Genomic DNA, 20916 nt, shown 5'->3' with positions numbered 1-20916 from the left:
TGTGCCCCCGGGGACTGACCAAAGTACAGAGGACAATAGTCCATGTGCATAAGAGATCTGGCCCAAGAGATCAAATTCCACTACCATCACAGACTAGCCCAAGGTCATGCCCTTTGTGTTCCTTAGGCCTCAACTTCAGAATCTATAAAAGAGACAGAAAGAGAAAATATAGAGCCTAGTGCCTGGCCCAAACTCAGTGTAATAAGGAAGAGAGTTCTTGAAAGGATTACATTAAATAGGATATAACCCAATGCCTGTCATATAATAGCCTTGAAGAGTTATTAGTTGTAAAGTTTATTACTGTTCCATTCCTTGTATTCTGGCCTGATCTCCAGGCATTCCCAAGTCCAAGGAACCTCTCTAACAACAGCTAAACCTACACTACGCCTGTCCCTCCACTGTGCTCCACACCTGCGCCATCCAATACAGTAGCCACTAGCTACATGTAGCTATTTAAATTATGTAAACTTTTAATCAGTTCTTCATTCACCCTAGCCACATTTCAAGTGCTCAGTAGCCACATGTGTTTAGTGATAACCACGTTGAGTAGTACAGTTATAGGACATTTCCATCATCACAGAAAATTCTACTGGGCAGCACTACTACAGACTGAGAATCAATTTCCTACTCCCCACTGGAATCGCTGCTGAGAGGGTTAATCTTCTCTAGTTAGCATCCTGAACCAGCCCAAACCTTGGATAACCAGGCTAAATGCAGTTCACAACAAGAGAGGGCAGAAAGCTGAGCTGACGCCTGGTGCAAGCTATCTATGTTGTCACTACTAACCCTCAGAAAACGTAAGTTGCAGGGAAACTTTCATTTCAAACTAAACCTGAGGACCCGAGAAATTGATGCTGTATATTACTAGTTCTTTGCTTCTCATCCATTGATTGCCATGTTTTATTGTCAGTTTTTCTACTTTAAACAAAACCATATATTTTAACTAGAAAAAAAGGAAGACGATGACCCTGCATTTGATAAGGAAAAAAGCATTACTTACCACCGCAAATTTTCTTCACATTCTTGCAAATAAACAAGATCTACATTTGTTGACTATGAATGCTATTTGGTTTCTAATGGTTAACTGCTACTACCAAAGCATATGATTGGTTAATTTATCATACAGATTTGAATACAAATTTGAAATGGACATAGTAATCATGGTTAATAATTAAACCTAAACACTGTCACATTTGTATTTTGCTGCCAATATAGAAAATAGTATACTTATTGCTCTTACTGAATTAAATTTAAATTCTTATGCCCTTGAATTATAGTAACATGAAATATGGTGGAGTTTTAATAATTTTATAGCCATGGGCATGAAACAAAGTATACCATTATATCATTGAATCTTAAATGTATTGGAGAACATGTCCCTGGAATGCGAAACATCTAACAGTAGTGGATTAAGGTTAAACAAGATTTTTTTTATAACATTTTTATTGGAGTATAATTGCTTTACAATGGTGTGTTAGTTTCTGCTTTATAACAAAGTGAATCAGTTATACATAAACATATATCCCCATATCTCTTCCCTCCTGCGTCTCCCTCTATCCCACCCTCCCGATCCCACCCTTCAAGCTGGTCACAAAGCACTGAGCTGATCTCCCTGTGCTATGTGACTGCTTCCCACTAGCTATCTATTTTACATTTGGTAGTATATATATGTCCATATATACACTACCACTCTCTCACTTTGTCCCAGCTTACCCTTCCCCCTCCAGTGTCCTCAAGTCCATTCTCTAGTAGGTCTGCGTCTTTATTCCCGTCATGCCACTAGGTTCTTCATGACCATTTCTTTTTTCTTTTTTAGATTCCATATATGTTAGCATATGGTATTTGTTTTTCTCTTTCTGACTTACTTCACTCTGCATGACAGACTCTAGGTACATCCACCTCACTAGAAATAACTCAATTTTGTTTCTTTTTATGGCTGAGTAATATTCCATTGTATATATGTGCCACATCTTCTTTATCCATTCATCTGTTGATGGACACTTAGGTTGCTTCCATGTGCTGGCTATTGTAAATAGAGCTGCAATGAACATTGTGATACATGACTGTTTTTGAATTATGGTTTTCTCAGGGTATATGCCCAGTAGTGGGATTGCTGGGTCGTATGGTAGTTCTATTTTTAGTTTTTTAAGGAACCTCCATTGGCTGTATCAATTTACCACGAACAGTGCAAGAGGGTTCCCTTTTCTCCACACCCTCTCCAGCATTTATTGTTGGTAGATGTTTTAATGATGGCCATTCTGACTGGTGTGAGGTGATACCTCATTGCACTTTTGATTTGCATTTTTCTAATGATTAGTGATGTTGAGCATCCTTTCATGTGTTTGTTGGCAATCTGTATATCTTCTTTAGAGAAATGTTTATTTAGGTCTTCTGCCCATTTTTGGATTGGGTTGTTTGTTTTTCTGATATTGAGCTGCATGAGCTGCTTGTAAATTATTGAGATTAATCTTTTGTCAGTTGCTTCATTTGCAAATATTTTCTCCCATTCTGAGTGTTGTCTTTTCACCTTGTTTATGTTTCCTTTGAAGTGCAAAAGCTTTTAAGTTTCATTAGGTCCCATTTGTTTATTTTTGTTTTTATTTCCATTTCTCTAGGAGGTGGGTCAAAAAGGATCTTGCTGTGATTGTTGTCAGAGTGTTCTGCCTATCTTTTCCTCTAAGAGTTTTATAGTGTTTGGCCTTACATTTAGGTCTTTAATCCATTTTGAGTTTATTTTTGTGTATGGTGTTAGGGAGTGTTCTAATTTCATTCTTTTACATATAGCTGTCCAGTTTTCCCAGCACCACTTATTGAAGAGGCTGTCATTTCTCCATTGTATACTCTTGCCTCCTTTGTCAAAAATAAGGTGACCATATGTTCGTGAGTTTATCTCTGGGCCTTCAATCCTGTTCCATTGATCTATATTTCTGTTTTTGTGCCAGTACCATATTGTCTTGATTACTTTAGCTTTGTAGTATAATCTGAAGTCCAGGAGCCTGATTTGTCCAGCTCCGTTTTTCTTTCTCAAGATTGCTTTGACTATTCAGGGTCTTTTGTGTTTCCATACAAATTGTGAAAGTTTTTGCTCTAGTTCTGTGAAAAATACCATTTGTAATTTGATAGGGATTGCATTGAATCTGTAGACTGCTTTGGGTAGTATAGTCATTTCCACAATGATGAATCTTCCAATCCAAGAACATAATATATCTCTCCGTCTGTTTGTATCATCTTTAATTTCTTTCATCAGTGTCTTATAATTTTCTGCATACAGGTCTTTTGTCTCCTTAGGTAGGTTTATTCCCAGCTATTGTATTCTTTTTGTTGCAACGGTAAATAGGAGTGTTTTCTTAATTTCTCTTTCAGATTGTTCATCATTAGTGTATAGGAATGCCAGAGATTTCTGTGCATTAATTTTGTATCCTGCAAATTTACCAAATTCATTGATTAGCTCTGGTAGTTTTCTGGTTGCATCTTTAGGATTTTCTATGTATAGTATCACGTCATCTGCAAACAGTGACAGTTTTACTTCTTCTTTTCTGATTTGGATTCCTTTTATTTTTTTCTTCTCTGATTGCTGTGGCTAAAACTTCCAAAACTATGTTGAATAAGAGTGGTGAGAGTGGGCAACCTTGTCTTGTTCCTAATCTTAGCAGAAATGGTCTTAGTTTTTCACCATTGAGATTGATGTTGGCTGTGGGTTTGTCATATATGGCCTTTATTATGTTGAGGAAAGTTCCTTCTATGCCTACTTTCTGGAGAGTTTTTATCATAAACGGGGGTTGAATTTTGTCAAAAGCTTTTTCTGCATCTATTGAGATGATCATATGATTTTTATCCTTCAATTTGTTAATCTGGAGTATCAGACTGATTGATTTGCATATATTGAAGAATCCTTGCATTCCTGGGATAAACCCCACTTGATCATAGTGTATGACCCTTTTAATGTGCTGTTGAATTCTGTTTCCTAGTATTTTGTTCAGGATTTTTGCATCTATGTTCATCAGTGATATTGGCCTGTAATTTTCTTTCTTTGTGACATCTTTGTCTGGTTTTGGTATCAGGGTGATGGTGGCCTCATAGAATGAGCTTGGGAGTGTTCCTCCATCTGCTATATCTTGGATGAGTTTGAGAAGGAAAGGTGTTAGCTCTTCTCTAAATGTTTGATAGAATTCTCCTGTGAAGCCATCTGGTCCTGAGCTTTTGTTTGTTGGAAGATTTTTAATCACAGTTTCAATTTCAGTGCTTGTGATTGGTCTGCTTATATTTTCTATTTCTTCCTGGTTCCGTCTCGGATGGTTGTGCTTTTCTAAGAATTTGTCCATTTCTTCCAGGTCATCCATTTTATTGGCATAGAGTTGCTTGTAGTAATCGCTCATGATCCTTTGTATTTCTGCAGTGTCAGTTGTTACTTCTTCTTTTTTCTTTTCTAATTCGATTGATTTGAGTCTTCTCCCTTTTTTTCTTGATGAGTCTGGCTAAGGCTTTATCAATTTTGTTTACCTTCTCAAAGAACCAGCTTTTAGTTTTATTTGCTATCATTGCCTTCATTTCTTTTTCATTTATTTCTGATCTGATCTTTATGATTTATTTCCTTCTGCTAACTTTGGGGATTTTTTGCTCTTCTTTCTCTAATTGCTTTAGGTGTAAGGTTAGGTTGTTTATTTGAGATGTTTCTTGAGGTAGGATTGGATTGCTATAAACTTCCTTCTTAGAACTGCTTTTGCTGCATCCCATAGGTTTTGTGTTATCGTGTTTTCATTGTCATTTGTTTTTAGGTATTTTTTGTTTTCCTCTTTAATTTCGTCAGTGATCTCTTGGTTATTAAGTGGTGTATTGTTTAGCCTCCATGTATTTCTATTTTTTACAGAATTTTTCCTATAATTGATATCTAGTCTCTAGCATTGTGGTTGGAAAAGATACTTGATACAATTTCGATTTTTTTAAATTTACCAAGGCTTGATTTGTGACCCAAGATAAGATCAATCCTGGAGAATGTTCCATGAGCACTTGAGAAGAAAGTGTATTCTGTTGTTTTTGGATGGAATGTCATATAAATATCAATTAAGCCCATCTTGTTTAATGTATCATTTAACGCTTGTGTTTCCTTATTTATTTTTATTTTGAATGATCTGTCCATTGGTGCAAGTGGGGTGTTAAAGTCCCCTACAGATTGTGTTACCATCGATTTCCCCTTTTATGGCTGTTAGTATTTGCCTTATGTATTGAGGTGCTCCTATGTTGGGTGCATAAATATTTACAATTGTTATATCTTCTTCTTGGATTGATCCCTTGATCATTATGTAGTGTCCTTCTTTGTCTCTTCTAATAGTCTTTGTTTAAAAGTCTATTTTGTCTGATATGAAAATTGCTACTCCAGTTTTCTTTTGATTTCCATTTGCATGGAATATCTTTTTCCATCCCCTCACTTTCAGTCTGTTTGTGTTCTTAGGTCTGAAGTGGGTCTCTTGTAGACAGCATATATACGGGTCTTGTTTTTGTATCCATTCAGCCAGTCTATGTCTTTTGGTTAGAACATTTAATCCATTTACACGTAAGGTAGTTATCGATATGTATGTCCCTATTACCATTTTAATTGTTTTGGGTTTTTTATTATAGGTCTTTTCCTTCTCTTGTGTTTCCTGCCTCAGGAAGTTCCTTTAGCATTTGTTGAAGAGCTGGTTTGGTGGTGCTGAATTCTCTTAGCTTTTGCTTGTATGTAAAGATTTTAATTTCTCTGTTGAATCTGAATGAGACCCTTGCTAGGGAGAGTAATCTTGGTTGTAGGCTTTTCCCTTTCATCACTTTAAATATGTTCTGCCACTGTCTTCTGGCTTGCAGAGTTTCTGCTGAAAGATCAGCTGTTAACCTTATGGGGATTCCCTTGTATGTTATTTGTTGTTTTTCCCTTGCTGCTTTTAATATTTTTTCTTTGTATTTAATTTTTGATAGTTTGATTGATATGTGTCTTGGCGTGTTTCTCCTTGGATTTATCCTGTATGGGACTCTCTGTGCTTCCTGGACTTGGGTGGCTATTTCCTTTCTCATATTAGGGAAGTTTTCAAGTATAATCCCTTCAAATATTTCTCAGTCCCTTTCTTTTTCTCTTCTTCTGGGACCCCTATAATTCAAATGTTGGTGTGTTTAATGTTGTCCCAGAGGTCTCTGAGACTGTTTTCAATTCTTTTCATTCTTTTTTCTTTATTCTGCCCTGCAGTAATTATTTCCACTATTTTATCTTCCAGGTCACTTCTCCGTTCTTCTGCCTCAGTTATTCTGCTATTGATTCCTTCTAGAGAATTTTTAATTTCATTTATTGTGTTGTTCATCATTGTTTGTTTGCTCTTTACTTCTTCTAGGTCCTTTTTAAACGTTTCTTGTATTTTCTCCATTCTATTTCCAAGATTTTGGATCATGTTTACTATCATGACTCTGAATTCTTTTTCAGGTAGGCTGCCTATTTCTTCCTCATTTGTTAGGTCTGGTGGGTTTTTACCTTGCTCCTGCATCTGCTGCGTATTTCTCTGTCTTCTCATTTTGCTTAACTTACTGTGTTTGTGGTCTCCTTTTCACAGGCTGCAGGTTTGTCCTTCCCATTGTTTCTGGTGTCTGCCCCAGTGGGTTAGGTTTGTTTAGTGTGTTGTGTAGCCTTCCTGGTGGAGGGGACTGGTGCCTGTATTCTGGTAAATGAGGCTGGATCTTGTCTTTCTGGTGGGCAGGACCACAATCGGTGGTGTGTTTTGGGGTGTCTGTGACCTTATTATGATTTTAGGCAGCCTCTCTGCTAATGGGTGGGGTTGTGTTCCTGTCTTGCTAGTTGTTTCGCATGGGTTGTCCAGCACTGGAGCTTGCTGGTCATTCAGTGGAGGTGGGTCTTAGCGTTGAGACAGATATCTCTGGGAGACCTCTCATCAATTGATATTATGAGGGGCTGGGAGGTCTCTAGCGAACCAATGTCCTGAACTCGGCTCTCCCACCTCAGAGGCACAGGCCTGACACCTGGCCAGAGCACCAAGACCCTATCAGCCACATGGCTCAGAAGAACAGGGAGAAAAAAAGAAAGAAAATAATAAAATAAAAGAAAGTTATTAAAATTAAAAATAATTACTAAAAACAAAAAAATAAAAAGTAATAAAAAAGGAAAGAAAGAAGAGAGCAACCAAACCAAAAAATAAATCCACCAATGATAACAAGCTCTAAAAACTAACTGTAGTTAAAGAAAGAACAACAAGAAAAAAAGCGGACAGAACCCTAGGACAAATGGTAAAAGCAAGGCTATACAGACAAAATTACAGAAAGAAGCATACCCATACACACTCACAAAAAGAGAAAAAGGAATAAAATATATATATCATTGCTCCCAAAGTCCACTGCCTCAATTTAAGATGATTATTTGTCTATTCAGGTGTTCCACAGATGCAGGGTACATCAAGTTGATTGTGGAGATTTAATCCGCGGCTCCTGAGGCTGCTGGGAGGGATTTCCCTTTCTCTTCTTTGTTCGCACAGCTCCTGGGGTTCAGCTTTGGATTTGGCCCCACCTCTGCATGTAGCTCGCCTGAGGGCGTCTGTTCTTTGCTCAGACAGGATGGGGTTAAAGGAGCAGCTGATTCAGGGGCTCTGGCTCACTCAGGCCAGGGGGAGGGAGGGGTACGGAGGCAGGGTGAGCCTGCAGCGGCAGAGGCCGGCATGACGTTGCACCAGCCTGAGGCGCGCCGTGTGTTGTCCCCGGGAGGTTGTCCCTGGATCACGGGACCCTGGCAGTGGCGGACTGCACAGGCTTCCAGGAGCGGAGGTGTGGAGAGTGACCTGTGCTTGCACACAGGCTTCTTGGTGGCGGCAGCAGAGGCCTTAGCGTCTCATGCCCGTCTCTGGGGTCCGCGCTGATAGCCGCGGCTCGCGCCCGTCTCTGGAGCTCATTTAGGCGGTGCTCTGAATCCCCTCTCCTCGCGCACCCCGAAACAATGGTCTCTTGCCTCTTAGGCAGGTCCAGACTTTTTCCCAGACTCCCTCCCGGCTAGCCGTGGCGCACTAACCCCTTCAGGCTGTGTTCACGCCGCCAGTCCTCTCCCTGCACTCCGACCGAAGCCCGAGCCTCAGATCCCAGCCCGCACCCGCCCCGGCGTGTGAGCAGACAAGCCTCTCGGGCTGCTGAGTGCCGGTCGGCACCTATCCTCTGTGCGGGAATCTCTCCGCTTTGCCCTCCGCACCCTGTGACTGCACTCTCCTCTGCGGCTCCAAAGCTTCCCCCCTGCGCAATCCACAGTCTCGGCCCGCAAAGGGGCTTCTAGTGTGTGGAAACCTTTCCTCCTTCACAGCTCCCTACCACTGGTGCAGGTTCCATCCATATCCTTTTGTCTCTGGTTATTCTTTTTTCTTTTGCCCTACCTGTGTACATGGGGAGTTTCTTACCTTTTGGGAAGTCTGAGGTCTTCTACCAGCATTCAGTAGGTGTTCTGTAGGAGCAGTTCCACGTGTAGATGTATTTCTGATGTATTTGTGGGGAGGAAGGCGATCTCCACATCTCACTCCTCCGCCATCTTGAAGGTCTCCCCTAAACAAGATTTTAAAAGCCCACATGTGATGTGTCCACCAAAACACATGCATGAGAATGTTCATAACAGCTTTATATTTAATAGTCTAAAACTAGAAACATCCAAATGTCCATTAACAGGAGAAGAGATAAATAAATTGTGGTATAGTCATACAAGGAAAGTTGCATGGCAATAAAAAGTACACCACTGACACAAACACCAACAGGGAGGGATGGATATCACAGACATTATGCTGAGTGAAAGCAGCAGATACTAAGGCATATATTTATTTCACTTATTTGATGCTTAAGACTACTTGATGGCAGTAAAAGTCAGAATAGTGACTTGACAGAAAGGGGCAGGAGGAAACTTCTAACGGTAATGAAAACATTTAGTATCTTGATCTGGGCAGTAGTTACATAAGGGTATGCATATGCAAAAATTCATCAAGCTGTACACTTAAATATGTGCACTTTGTATGCTTTATGTACGCTATGCCACAATAAAAAAGAATAAGTTGTGAAAGAATATGTGCTCAGAATGATCCATTTTAATTTTGCTAGAAAGTCATAACTTATGAGCTGATTAAATATGATGTGGAGAAAGATGAACCCGTTCGAGATGGAAATGGATATTGCATCAAAGTTCCCAAAGGTACAGTGGATTTTTGTTCAATTAACCTGTGCCTTTTCTTACCTTAACCAAGTGACTCTTAAGAACTAACATATCACAGCTAAAATGAACACATGGTAAAATTCATCAGAGTGGGGGAAAAAAAGAGGTTTATTTTCGTACTCTTGGAAATAGATAAATTCCAAAAGATAGTAATTTACCACTACACGTAATATAACTATAATTTGAAAGCTAGCTTAATAATTTCTTGATTATGAGGTAAGCATTTTGCAGAAGCGGATATGTAATTATGGTTGCAAAACTACGGTTAGCTTTAGCGGGCCTTTCCTTTAAGCTTAAACTACTATGCGTTTGTCTAATTGTGTGTGTAAATCATTATTCAGTGAAAGATTAGTATTAAAAGAATTACAAATGTGTGGCCATAGAGAATAATGTACTCTGTGTGTGTGTGCATGGTGTATATATGTGTGTATATGATATACATGGAAATACATGTACACATGCATGTAAAATGACTTCCTGCAGCCAGCTTGTTGCCACTGGGTTGTATGGCATCAGTTTTAAAAGAAGGTTAATACTAAAAGTTGCCTACTGCTAGTACATAAAATAACAATTTACTTTCTTCTGTCTTAGGTGAAGTTGGACTCCTGGTTTGCAGAATCACACAACTCACACCATTTAGTGGCTATGCTGGAGGAAAGTCTCAGACAGAGAAGAAAAAACTGAGAGATGTCTTTAAGAAAGGAGACCTCTATTTCAACAGTGGAGATCTCTTAATGATGGACCACGAAAATTTTATCTACTTCCACGACAGAGTTGGAGATACATTCCGGTTGGTTTCTCTGAATTATTGAGCCAAAAACAAACACATGCACAGTTTGGCTTACTCCTAAATTAGAGTCGCATTCCACTTTGGTTATGGTACTCCATTTCCTTCTGTCTCTTTGGTGTGTCAATTCAACCTCCTGTATTCCCAGAAAACAAGGCGCAAAATACACGGGGTATCACTCTGCAACGCATAGTTATCTTGGTTGAGCAACACCAGATGAAACTAGGAGAGAAAACCTGTGTCTGATTTTGGGCACCTAAATAACTTAGTCCATCCAATTCCTCCCATTTATCCTCAATTATTACCAGTCACTCAGGTCAGCCAGGGATTTTCATACTGTTTCCAATCATGAGGCTTTTTCTCAGATAAAATCAAATGCAAATTAATGTGAAGCTGATCTAGTTGAAGAGGAGGTGAGGGTTCTGAGCCCCATCTGCTCCTGTCCCTCCCACTCTCCATTCCCAACCAGATGGTTTCCCACAGAGCCCACAAGTCAGCACAGTGGAGTTTGAAAGTCATCGTAATAGACCATGAAATTAATTCTCAGCAACAGCATGGTCCTCCAGCTTCATGACACTTCTGTTTAACCAGCTTCCTTCCCGTATAAACTCCCTCAGGCCAGACCCTGTGTCTGCTTGTTCACCCCCCAGCACCTAGTACAGTGATTACTTTTTGCATGAATGAATGAGGAAGAGATGGAAGTTGTCTGTCTGTAGTAGAAAGAGCATGGATATGAATGAGAAGAACTCAGCTCCCAGGCTTCCTCTTTACCCCTGAGCAGCTGTGTTATCAGGCAGGTAATCTTTCTGTACCTCAGTTCCTTCACCCATGAAATGAGGGTCCCAATGATCCTTACGGTTCCTTCCATCTCTAATATCCCATGACTCTGGATCTATATCATTATGTTATGCCACCTTCATGTTACTAAAAAAGATACTTCTGGGAGATCTAAAGAATTTTTAAATGTAAGACAAAATTTAACTCTTTATTCAAAGAAAAAGTAGCACCTGATTGGGCACTAACATTATTCTCCCTACAAATAGAGTATGATATTTTCTTTCTTATTAAAAGCTTTTTCATTGCCATAAGACCCTGAAAAACAAGTATGAAATTCTAGTTAATAGACATTTACTAACTGAATTAAATAGCAGCCAAAGTTAGTGAGTGAGGGAAGTGAGAGACTTAAACACAGCAAAAAGTCATTGAGATTTATTTTTGATTTCTAGTGCCTTTCTTAGGCCAAACCCATATTTTAACATTAGAACATCATTCTGTGTATCACATTTCATGTGGCAAGGCTAAAATTCCACATTTTATTCTTTAGGTCTATGCCTTTGTCTTTCATGCCTCAAGCAGGGTGCCTCTCCCATGACTAAGTTGGAGAGTTTGGGGGCCAAGGTGAGGAAGACAAACGCAGCCACCCCACAGAGGTCTGGAGGAAACACCTGTCACAGACAACCTGCACCGCAGACCACCAGTGACCTCTGCTAACCTTGCCTTTTCTTCCAGGTGGAAAGGGGAAAATGTGGCCACCACTGAAGTTGCTGACATAGTAGGACTGGTTGATTTTGTCCAAGAAGTGAATGTTTATGGCGTGTCTGTGCCAGGTATGCACAAGATATTATAAATCAATGCCAAAACTCCTACACTAACAGAATATAATTTTAACCCCCGTGCAAAGTTTGTCATCACTTCCTCCTGCCAGCTGGAGAATCAAACAACTCTTTCCCAGCCTCCTGGGAGTAAGGGGCTTATGCCTGGTTTATGTGCCATTATAAATCAGACAGGTCAGTACATCTGAACCTGGCCTTCCTCTGTGGTTCACTCCCCAGCTGTTCTTGGGCTCTCAAGCAAGCCAAATCTCTCCACGATGCAGGGTCCATGCAGCATTTGCCATGCCTCAAGAAAAGAGGTATCATGCTTGAGAGCTTGGAAGTGGTATCTTGGCCTCTGAACTGGGAGGCACAAGTAAGAGCAAGTGCCGTTGCTAGAGGAAAAAAGCCAGGAAGGAGCTGATTTTTTCCAGACTCTTCTTTTAAACCAAGTCCCTGACCCCAGCTTGCTCCACTGAGTTTCAGAATCATCACACAAAGTGCTGTCACCAAGCCTCTGTCTGCAGATCTGCCTCTGCCAGCAGAGTGGGGAGGGTGAGGTCTGATTTTGGGTCCTGGCTCCAACACCTGCTGGCTGTTGGACTTCACGCAAATCACTAAATTAGAGATAATACCAATCCTGCAGTTAAGATTGTCGAGAAAACTAATTCATTTTAATTACATAAATACTAAATGTATATTTATCAGACACGTACATAAGGGTTGTCATGAAAAGAAATCATTTTAATTATAGATGTCAGAGAGGATTAAAACTTCCAAATCACTATCCAAATGTAAGGTACTAGTGGAATCGATATTCCCTAGAACTCAGTATTTGGGATTCTCATCTATACTCAAAATGGAAATCCCAAAGTCCCTTTTACCTGAGCTATGATGGTTTCACATGACATTGTGCTGGCCTTTTATTTTTTAAAGAATATTTGAGGCTTTCTCTTGCCTGCTCCTCTCCAACCCAGTGACAATGACTTGACAGGAAGTGTAGCCACATCTCAGGTCAGAGTCTGAGGGGTGCAGAATACTTCTCATGTTGGATTTCAGGCTGAATTAACACAAGGGCCCATATTGTGGTTGTCAGCCATGGCACCATGCTGGCCTCTCACAGACCCCACCTGGAATATGTTGCATGCCCTTCTAAATGCTGGAGTTTTTAAAGTAACAATACAAAAGAATGAGTATGAGAAGGTAAGAGAATATGGGAAATGGAATGGAAAGGCCTAATCCACTGCTCTTCAAAGTGGTGTCACCTACAAATTGGCACTCGCCACCTGCCTCTATAAGGATCAAATTACGAGCCGCTGCAGCTACAGACCTTCAACACGCCCTGAAAGGAGTTCAAGGTGGACATCAGGAATGAGGCACTCTGTGCTCTGGGAAAAACTGGCAGAACAGGTCTTCAGATAGATATTTTCAGGAGAAGATTTTATGAGCCCAATTCTTGCATCTTCTCATATCTAGAAAAGCACTAAAATCCTTCATGGTGACATCTGCTCCTCGTGACTAGCAGTGACCTTCGTGAGACTAGCAGATACCTTCTGCAAAAAATATGTGCCTGGTTGCATGTACTCCCCCTTCACTAAAACCCCATGTGTACTGACCTTCTGCCCTACCCTCTTTGGAGCAGTTTCTCAGAGCTATCTGAAATGCTGTCTCCCAGGCTATAGTCCTCATTTTGCCCCCAAATAAAATTTAACTCACAACTCTCACGTTGTGCATATTTTTCATTTGACAGTAGGGTCCCTGGGCCAGCAACAGCATCATCGCCCAGGAGCTTGTTAAAAATTTAATATTTCTCATGTTAAAAATGCCCACCCCAGAACTACTGAACCAGAATCTCTGGGGTGGGGCCCAGGGAGCTGTGTTTTAACAAGCCCTCCAGTGATTCTTAAAACAAATGAAGTCTGGTTTTGGAGTGATGAAAATGTTCTAGATACTGGTGATAGTTGCACGACATTGTGAACGTACTAAATGCCACTGAACTGTATACTTTAAAATGGTTAAAATAATGAATTGTATGTTTTACCACAATTTTTAAAAAACACTGAAGTCTGAGAAGCCTGGAGGCCTAGTGGTTCTGAAAATTTAGCCAGTCATCAGAATCATCTGGGAAACTTTTTAAAGCCCAGATCTGGGGTTTGGGACTAAATCTTTGTGTCTTTTTTAAATTCCCAAATGGGTCTACCACCCAGTAAAGTTTAGGAGCCATTGATATAGAACAAAGAAGAGGAGGCTAATGGGTTTCACATGATTGGGAGACAAGTCAGGTAGAACAAGGAGCAGCTGTGTTTATGTTGCACTGGAGAGCAGAATAAAACGGATGGATTGAAACGACCAGGGAGCAAATTTTAGCCTGAGAACTCTCCTGTAGCCAGAGGGACCAACAACAGAGTGGTCTGTCTCCTGAGGTAGACAATGTCCCACCAACTGGGATAAGTAAAGAGGCTGGCTGTCCACCTGGGATCCTGTGAGAATTCTTACAGCAGTGAAAGATTAGAGATGAACCCTACAGTCTCTCCTATTTTCAGATTCTGTGATTCTCAGTGCCACTCTTGCAGCCTAGAAATGTGGCAGATCTACCTAGAGAAAGACATCAGTCCACCAGGGTGATTCTCACTACCAAAGGGCTGAATAAGGCCTTCACAGAGCTCAGCTTTGGACCAGGAAGAAACTTCTAAGTTTGGGCCTAGACTAGAGATGACACCAGAACTGCCAGACTACTCTCTAGAGCTTTATATTATCAATAGAACTTTCTGCAGTGTTCTGAAAATGTTCTATATCTGCACTGTCCAGCATGGTAGCCAATAGCTACCATATGGTTGTTGAGCACTTGAAATGTGGCTAGTGCAACTGAGGGACTGAATTTTTCATTTTATTTAATTATAATTAATTTTAATAGTTACATGTGACCAGTGGCCACCATATTGAATAGTACAACTCTAGAGAACCTCTGGCCCGAACTGCTGCAGACAGGAACCTTCCCCCTGGAGCTGAACTAGCCCCAGCCAACCTCTGGGAGTCAGGACAGAGACCTGAGATCCAACAGCCCCATTTGCCTCTCGGTTGGGCATTGCCTCTGTCAGAGCAAGAAGCAAGGAGCCAGTTGACTCTGAAGATTTCTGTTGCATCAGCCTCTGCCTTAATTCTAAAAGGAGCTCATTGGAGACATTCAAGATTCCTGAGACCGGTACCTTTGAGACAGCTACCAGGGACCCCTAGAGAAAGAGGGTATGGTGCCCTGCCTCCCTCCTTCAGATATGAGGCAAAGCAAATGAGGATGCATTTCCTTTCTTATAATTTTTCCTCTTGTTTTCTGACTTCTTTAGAGTCATGGGAAAACACACAACCACCATGGGAGAGATTTTGAAAGCTGGGGCCCAGGTGACGAAGGGCGGCTCCTTCCCCCTCTCTGATTACAGTTAAGTAGTTCAGGCAAGTGGACCTGGACTCCCACTGGGTCTGCCCGATCACGTAGAAGAGGTATTAATATGTAATTACCACTGTCCTCACAAGAAAACAATAGTAATTGTTCTAAACACCGGGAAGAAAGAGCTGTTAGGATCTGTTTCCCCTGTGGAGAGCACAACCTCTCTGGACTAGAAGGCATCCAGGTGGGGAGGTGGGGGTGCAGTGGGCACATACCTTGATCTGCCTTCACCCTCCCGTCCTGCAGCCTCTCTGAAATGCAGAGGCAAAGCTATTAGGAACCGTGATTATATGTCTCAGAGGTGAACATCTGTGCCTGGAAGCACAATAGACCTGACCTGCGACCCAAAGAACCACCTGAGCCCAATTATCCTTGACAGGGGAGCAAGGGTTTTTCACCAGAATCCAAAAAATTTTTTAGCCACTAATTCAACCTTTTTCCCATTCTGGTGTTTACATCTAGGCTGCCAAGAAGGATGATGTCAATAAGCACAGGATCTTTAGCCAGCCTGCCTCAATTCCATTTCTGGTCCTGCCTAGTATTTGCTGCATGAACTTGAACAAGTCTTTTTTTTTTTGAACAAGTCTTTTAATGTCATTAAGCCTCAGTTTCTTCACCTGTAAAATGGAGATAACCTTTGTACCTCTTCATAAGGTTGTCATGAGGGTTAAATAAGATAGTACATAAAGCACACTTAGTAAAGGACCTGGCATGTAATAAAGATTCAATCAATGTATAGCTTGTTGTTTTGTTGTTATCTTTAATTCACTTTAGAATTTAACTTCAACATATATTTGAAATAAAAATTCCAACTATCCAAAAGAAACCCATGCCATAAATCTGTCTCAGTTCTCTGTACTTTGACCTAGCAAAGGTCATTTATTTTATCATAAATAAAATAAATAGCTACAACCCACCTAATTTTTTCTCACTTTAACTCTAGGTCACGAGGGTCGAATTGGCATGGCTTCCATCAAGATGAAGGAAGACCATGAATTTGATGGAAGGAAACTCTTTAAGCATGTGGCCGATTACCTGCCCAATTATGCAAGGCCCCGGTTTCTAAGAATACAGGTGAGACCCCTTGTTATAAAGTTCAGTTATCCTCTCTCTTGGAGACACCTGAGTCTAAGGGAACAATTCCTCTTCTACCATGGCGAGCACAACGGCCAAATTTTCACTACCCTTTCAGGAAGCTAAATGAGGAAGCAGAAATACCAGAAAATATAGCTAGCTGAAACCAAATCCTAATCCCTTTTTCCCTAAAACCACAGGCAGTTCATTCAGCAACAGTGTTAGCAAATAACTCACAAAGTCTGTTTGATGAGGTATAACAAACACATAAAATAGAAATGCTCCGACCCTCTTACTTATTGTTTCCAGTTTTAAAGAATGGAAAAATCCCCTGAAGTCCTGCACCTTTCTGTGATGTGAACTTTAATTGGGCATCATTAGCCAGTAGGAACTACCAAAGGCTAAACTGTCACGGATAGAGATTTTTTTTTTCTTTCTCAAACATTAACCCCTTAGTTTAACACTCTCACTTTTGGACCTTGAGCTCTGTGATTCTGTAGCTGAAGATGTGAGAAAAGAAGTGTTAGATTACCAGATATTGCTAAGGTTAAACGGTTATTTCTGTTGATGTTCATAAAACACTGACATGCTTTACAGTGATGGTTGAGAGACATGAAAGTTGAAATATCCTCAGATCATCACCTATTTACTGAAGAAGAAACAAGTCTTCAGTGTCACAAACAGGCTGAAAAAAAAAGTTGTCTGTGTGTACATGATTCCTTTCCCCACCCCACCATTAATCAGAATATTCCAGGAATACTGGAAGCTCACCAAGTGACAGACTCTTCTGCTCCGTATTCCACTGTCTGCAGACTCTCTCTCCCCACATGTGATCGTCAAGCTTTAAGGGAAGGAAAAATACCTCCACAGAGCGCCCCCTAGTGGAGGTTCTGAAGACAGGATATCTTGGTATCACACAGAACCTGCTTTCACCTGCTCTCAAATGATTGTTTGATGTTTTTCAGGACACCATTGAGATCACTGGAACTTTTAAACACCGAAAAGTGACCCTCATGGAAGAGGGCTTTAACCCTGCAGTTATCAAAGATGCCTTGTATTTCTTGGATGACAAAGCAGAAATGTATGTGCCGATGACTGAGCACATTTACAACGCCATTAATGATAAAACTCTGAAACTCTGAATATTACCAGGAGGGTAACTCAGCGTATTTCTAGAAAGAAACTGAATGGACCTAGTACAGCCACTTGATATAATCCCACTTTAATTTGATTGAAGATTGTGCAGTGCAATTTTTTTATGCATACCAGTAAGGAGAGACTTTTTAAAATTACACCCGAACCTTTGCAAGTGAAAAGATTTATATGTAATTGTTTTTCAATTTGCACCTACTGTTTGTATTTGCAAACTAAGCTTGTTAGAGGGAGGATGTTATTTTTTAAAATATGTAATAAAATAGATGAACACCAACATATGCAAAGGCACTTCTTCCTGACTTGATTCTAAATGCGAACGCTGAGCCTGACAGTATCATTGGCAATTTTTCACAGGTGTCCCCTTTATAATGCTAATGGCATTCTGAGTAAAAAGTGGTAAGGAGTTGGGAGGTGAGGGGGTAGGTTCCCAGTGAACAACCCAATGGAAATCCAGCTCTAGTGTAAGGCCAATCCTACCCCCAGAAGCATCCTGGCCACTGTCTACAGCATTAGCCAACAAGTGATAAAGCCACCTATAGTCTTTGAAGGAGCTTAAGTCTAGAGCATCAGAGCTCTATACATAAAAGGTATCCAGCAAACTTTTTAGCTATATCAAGGGTTGCAAACTCAAGTGGCTTCAGGATTTGTATTGGTAATGCGGATGAGAAGAGCAGGTCCCAAATGAACGTGGAAAACTTGGGGACAGCCACGACGCAGCTTCAGTCAGCTGATTATTGTCATGGGGCTATATAGCCCAGGTACTTCCAAGATCTGATTATTCACAAAACAGAAATCCAGATATTTATGTGAATCTCCCAATTTTTAACATGTAAAGTCTCACATTTTCTATAATTTCCACTCACCCCAGAGAAAATGCAACTGTGCACCAGAGAAGTCCCAGAGGTCCAGCTCGCACCCCCAGGCTCACGTGCTCCTCAGTCTAGAGCTGGTTTCACTCCACAGCCAGTCTCCGGCCAGAGAGCCTATTCAAGGACCGAGGGCTTTGGGCGTGGCACAGGAGGATCTGGGAACAGCAAGGAGCTCTCTCAGACAGGCTCTTTGTCCTTACACTCAGCTGCCACCCTTTCTGAGTAGAACCCCATAAGCTCTGCATGTGTCAGTCACAGAGTTCCAGGAGCAGGTCCTTGGTGGCGGCCCTCAAGATGACATATTCCTTACTAGAGCTTGTCCTAGGTCACAGGAGCATCATGCTCACTAAGTTCACATCTAGGAAGTGTGACTCGAGTTCACCCCAGCCTCCCTAAAACAGGTAGAGTTTCCTTCCCTAGAGAACATCTTCAGACGACCAGGAGCTAGAAAGGAGCCCTAATTCTCCTTCAATTTAGTCCCTAAATTGAAAAGCCCCAGGCAAATGTATTCAGGGATTCTCAATGATACATGATGAGGGGTGGCCATCCCCACCCCCAACACAGTATTAGAAATATTTTTTAAACTCTCTCCACTTTTTTAGAGGAGACTCCTAAGAAGACTCATGACAAGAATCCCGCTCATTATGCCCAACAGTAAACATTCCCTGAGCACTTAATATGCATGAGGGACTTGAGGATGGCCTAAGGAAAACTCTGGATATCACTGCATCTCTGTGAATTTAGGCAACAATTTAGAACAACTGTTGCTTGTGGGTCAGCATTTGGGAACTTTCGCAAAATTCTAGGTATCTCTGCTTTTGCTTTATTGATATCCCTGTGAAAATTTTAACCCAAGTGATGGGAAATAGCCCAGCCTTTGCTTTTGAAAGTATAACATTGTGCAATTGTGTTACTTGGAATCTTGTTAAAGTGAATCAGGTTGTAAGCAGAGACTGTTAAAGCTGTGATGTCATTCTGTGTCACAGGGGACATCTTTTTTGGGTGACAGGTCAGCACTTACACCAATATCCAGAACAGTAGTGTTCTGGAACCAAAGCCTGCTGGGGCCTGACCACCTTTGACCCACATCTTTGACTTCCCAGTTAGAAACTCAGAAACTCTCCCTCCCAGCCGGATGGCTTCCTCAGTCTCTTGCTTCTCCAAACCTTCGTGACTGAGGCCAGGAACCACAGCTCTATTGGGACAGATAGAGACACCAGCACGCTATCCTCAATACCTGGGTTTGCATATGTGTAAACAAAATCAAGCCATCCTGTGACATAATCAACTTTAAAGACAGATTTTTCTCTTTTAAAAGGGTCAAAAATTGTGTCCGTAGAAATGTCTGTGCAAGTCATCTTCCTCATTTGAAAGTACAAGTGAGTTTTTTTAATATGCTGATACCCATGTAAATCATTCAACAGATCTCTGATTTCAGGTGTATTGTTTGGAGACATATAATGAGTCTCCAAACCAAAATAATTTGGGGGTAAAACTAGTAAATGTCATCATCTGAAATGGAAGCTAACAAGAATCAGTATAAAAACAGTGACCCTCCCTAAGAGATGATCTCTTACATGTGTTGCTCGTTCCTACAACAGCTCTACGAGCATTTAGTGGGTCCCCGCTAAGGACCAAGAGATGAGCTCAGCGCAGTACGATGGTGTTTTCCAAGCCTCTATCTGGGAAGTCATGTCAGGGTTTCAAAGAAAGCTGACTGGAAAGACCCCTAGAAGGAAGGCCAGAGTCTTTTCCATGTGTTTGAACTTTTCAAAAATAACTATTTTGTCACTGCAGTTGGTGGGACTGCACGAAGACTGTAAAGAGACAGCTAACAGGAAAGGTGTCCCTCAGCATCACTGCGGCACTGTTCCAGGGGAGGCGGGCCGACTGGCCAACCCAGGTCTTCTAGTTGATGTGGGTGCCGTCTCCCCAGAGTGCACAGAGCGCCATGTTGTAATATGGATATATAGCTGATGGTGCATTCCATTATGATTGGCAATTTCCCTCTGCACAGACGTCATTCTTCTATGAAGCTGTAAGCTCCATGAGAGTAGAGAGTCCATCTATTTTCCTCATCATTATATTCCCAGTGCCTGGCACCAGGTAGGCAATAATTATCCATTGCTTTCTCATCAAGCAATCCTGATAAACAACTGGTTCCCTATGCAAGCTTTGCTATATGTGCGTGGGCACTGGAGGAGGCATGTTGGAGGCAGAGAGGATGAGCTAAATAGATGGTGTGAGTCTCCTAGTTCAGGCACAGCAGTGAGTCTCAAACTTGAGCACTGATGAACTGGGAGACTGAGATTGACCTATATACACTAATATGTATAAAATGGATAAGGAATAAGAACATGCTGTATACAATAAATAAAAAACAATTCAAAAAATACCTTAACTCTTAAAGGTATTTTTCAATAGTTGAATTTATAATGAAGAGAGTGACACTTTCATCATAATAGTCATTAATCTAGAGAAAGAATTTTGTAAGAGAGGACTTAGGAGATTGATATAGTCTAAAATAAACTATTTAAAGCTTAAAATAAAAAAGAAAATTGAGCACTGAGAGTCACCTTCACCAAGAAGTTTTATTAAGACAGAATGATGGGCCCATTCCCCAGAGTTGAAATTAGAATTGGAATTTGCAGTTCTAACAAATTCCCAGGTGATGCTGGTGCTGTTGATTAGGGGCTGCATTTTGGTGAACCACTGACAGACAGAAAAACATCCCGAGTTACACATCATGTGTGCTTAGTTAGTACTTCACTTCCTCGGACATGGATTATCTT

At 41.0% G+C, this 20916-nt stretch overlaps 1 protein-coding gene across 2 annotated transcripts in view; it reads left to right on the top strand.

The window, feature by feature from the left end:
• The window catches only part of SLC27A2 (solute carrier family 27 member 2), a 55070-nt gene extending 37828 nt beyond the window's left edge, over positions 1 to 17242 (top strand). For both annotated transcript variants that reach the window (XM_030842698.2, XM_030842696.2), the window contains 5 exons: positions 9094 to 9184; positions 9797 to 9995; positions 11502 to 11599; positions 15970 to 16100; positions 17066 to 17242. In XM_030842698.2, the coding sequence (XP_030698558.1) occupies positions 9094 to 9184; positions 9797 to 9995; positions 11502 to 11599; positions 15970 to 16100; positions 17066 to 17242 (696 nt within the window). The remainder of the gene's footprint in view (positions 1 to 9093; positions 9185 to 9796; positions 9996 to 11501; positions 11600 to 15969; positions 16101 to 17065) is intronic.
• The last annotated feature ends 3674 nt before the right edge of the window (positions 17243 to 20916 follow it).

This window comes from Globicephala melas, chromosome 2 (genome assembly GCF_963455315.2).
Source record: "Globicephala melas chromosome 2, mGloMel1.2, whole genome shotgun sequence".
Classification (NCBI taxonomy): Eukaryota; Metazoa; Chordata; class Mammalia; order Artiodactyla; family Delphinidae; genus Globicephala; species Globicephala melas.
This window is presented reverse-complemented; position numbering and strand designations above follow the sequence as displayed.